At 37.3% G+C, this 2,595-nt stretch overlaps 1 protein-coding gene across 1 annotated transcript; it reads right to left on the bottom strand.

The window, feature by feature from the left end:
- Nucleotides 1–878: 878 nt before the first annotated feature.
- Nucleotides 879–2,156, bottom strand: LOC147536815 (uncharacterized). The gene is made up of 2 exons (XM_086638841.1): nt 1,228–2,156; nt 879–907 (listed from the first exon to the last, which is right to left on the bottom strand). The coding sequence occupies exons 1-2, from the start codon at nt 2,084–2,086 to the stop codon at nt 879–881; spliced, it is 888 nt and encodes a 295-aa protein (XP_086494967.1). The 5' UTR covers nt 2,087–2,156.
- Nucleotides 2,157–2,595: the final 439 nt, after the last annotated feature.

Here is a 2,595-nt window from a genome sequence, read left to right on the forward strand (position 1 = left end):
TTTACAAAATTATTATTTCATTTTTTCTTAGGGTTCGGTCGGTTCGGTTTGGGCGGTTTCTAGAAACTCAAGTCGAGGCCAAACCAAGCCGAATTAGGATTGTTCGGTTTTTCGGCCGAACCGAGTCGAACGGTGATCGGTTCGGCCTAAAAATCGGTCGGTATGGTTCGACTTGGTTTGGTTCGGCCAATTAGTTCGGTTTCTGCTCACCCCTACCTCTGTTGACACGTTCTGGCAACTGTCTCCGGAATGGCTCAGGTGTCGAAGATTGAACCTCCTCTCGCAATGATTGACTTTGTGTATTGATAGGAAAAATCTCAGACTCGCTTTCTGGAACTGTTTGTCTTTCTGGATGCCCATTATCATAATGATTCAAGACTTGATCATTTTGTTCTGGTTCATTTTCTTCTGTATTCACTGTGTCTAGCAAGTCATCATCATTCACATCTGAATTTTGATTATGTTGATCCAAATGACCTACTAACTGGTCAGTAACTTCTACTTCATTGTTCTCAAGGTCACACGTATCTTGACCACTTAATTCTAAATTGCCTACCATTTGGTCAGAAATTCCTACCTCATTATTCTCAAGATTATATTCTAAAGTCTGAATTTCCTCAAAACACTCCCCCTGAGATTCAGACTTAGCAAAATACATAGTTTCTTCATTAAAGACGACATCTAAAGTAACAAACATGTGTTTGGTGGGAGGATGGTAACACCGGTAACCCTTTTGATGAAGGGCATATCCCACAAAGACACATTTTAGAGCGCGTGGCATTAACTTACTTTCTGCTCGGGTGTGAACATAAACAACACAACCGAAGACATGAGGAGGTAAATTAGATACCAAATCCAAATAGTAGAGCTTCCCCTTCTTAACACCATAACCAATCGTCTGTCGAGTCTGAATATCCTTAAACACACAATGATTAGGCCAAAAAATAACAATACATGATAAAGTAGAAGTAATTTGAGAGACAGACAATAAATTATAATCTAAAGAAGGAACAACTAAGATAGAATCAAGATGTAAAGTATTAGTCAGAAGGGATGATCCTTCCCCAAGTATTGAGGTGGTATGCCCATTGGCTGTGGAGACAGATTTTTGCGAGGAAGATCGAAAGTTTGTGACTTGTCCGACATCAAATGTCATATGATCAGTTGCTCCGGAATCAATTATCCATGCATTATTAGAAACATGTGAAGAGGTGTTTAAAACCGTACCTTCAGTTGTAGTAGTGGTGATTAATGCGGAAGACGTTGAAGGTGTGTGATCCTGTTTTGTTTGAGCAATAGCAGCAGTAGAAGGCCTTTTGGCGTTCCGATGTTTTGTAGGATCCCACCAGTCAGGATAGCCTATAAGTTCAAAACAACGATTCTTCAAATGCCCTGTTTGATGACAATGAGTACATTTCAAGTTAGATTTTTCAGAATTATGAGAATTTTTGTAGTTGACGGATTTTGACCGATCTTGAGATGATTGTGGTGGTCGATGTTGTGAAAGCATAGCAGAAGCATCAGAAATGTCACTATCTATATTTAGAGTTGTAGCTCGAACCGATTCACGACGAACTAATGAATAACATGCCTCCAAGCTCAGAGGAGGATCATGTCGTAGAATTTCACGGCGAAGCTGATCTAAGCTTTTATCTAGTCCTGCAAGAAAAATATGAACCTGAATCCGTTCAACGGATTTGTGGTATATTGTCACATCATCTGGGTCTTTCATGACCACTTTATCACGGTGATCCAGTTCTCTAAAAATTTCTGTGAGTTCGCCATAATAGATAGAGAAAGATCTAGACCCTTGTTTAGCAGAGAATGCCTGTTGATGAAGTGAATAGACCCGCATTTCATCATTACCATCAAAAAATGCAGTAGAGAGGGTTTTCCAAATTTCTCGCGCAGTAGGTATACGAAGGTAACGTTTCATGATATCAGGAGACATAGACATCAAAAGCCAGCGTTTCACTTTTTGATTTTCAGCATACCACTTATCATAACCTTTATCAGATTCAGTAGGTTGTGTAGTGGTACCCATGATGTAAGCCAATTTTTCTCGTTCAGCAATATGCATTTCCATTAGTTGTGACCAGATATCATAATTTGTTTCAGTAAGTAGAACACCAATATTAAAAGCACCTTCTGACTGAATAACAACTGGGATATGGGAGTCACTCATTTTTTTTTTCTTATACTTTTTTTTTCTCCCTTTTTCTTTTTCCTTTTTTTTTTTTTTTTTTTATATGGTGGATATACTTATTAAATCAAGGATACAAAGAGAAAAAAAAAATTACTAAAGAAAATACAATGGAGAAAGAAAAAAAAAAAACAAACTATTGGTTGAACTCTGAAGATGGTAAGGGATAACTCTGCACAAGTTGAACAATATCTTCTGAGTTCCTTTTGTATCTTCTTCTTTATGTCTCCTTTTTTTTTGAATCTCTTTGAAGGGATTTGATTGATATTATGGTCTTCGAAAGAAAGAAAAGAATCTGGTTTTGGTTTTGATATAGAAAAGGGTTAGGATTTGAGTTTTTCTTTTCTTTTCTTTGAATAATACTATGGAACTATGATTTGGAAGGTTTTTTT

Source organism: Eschscholzia californica, unplaced genomic scaffold, assembly GCF_041429995.1.
Source record: "Eschscholzia californica isolate CP2 unplaced genomic scaffold, dmEscCali1.0.p SCAF_5, whole genome shotgun sequence".
In the NCBI taxonomy this organism is placed as follows: Eukaryota; Viridiplantae; Streptophyta; class Magnoliopsida; order Ranunculales; family Papaveraceae; genus Eschscholzia; species Eschscholzia californica.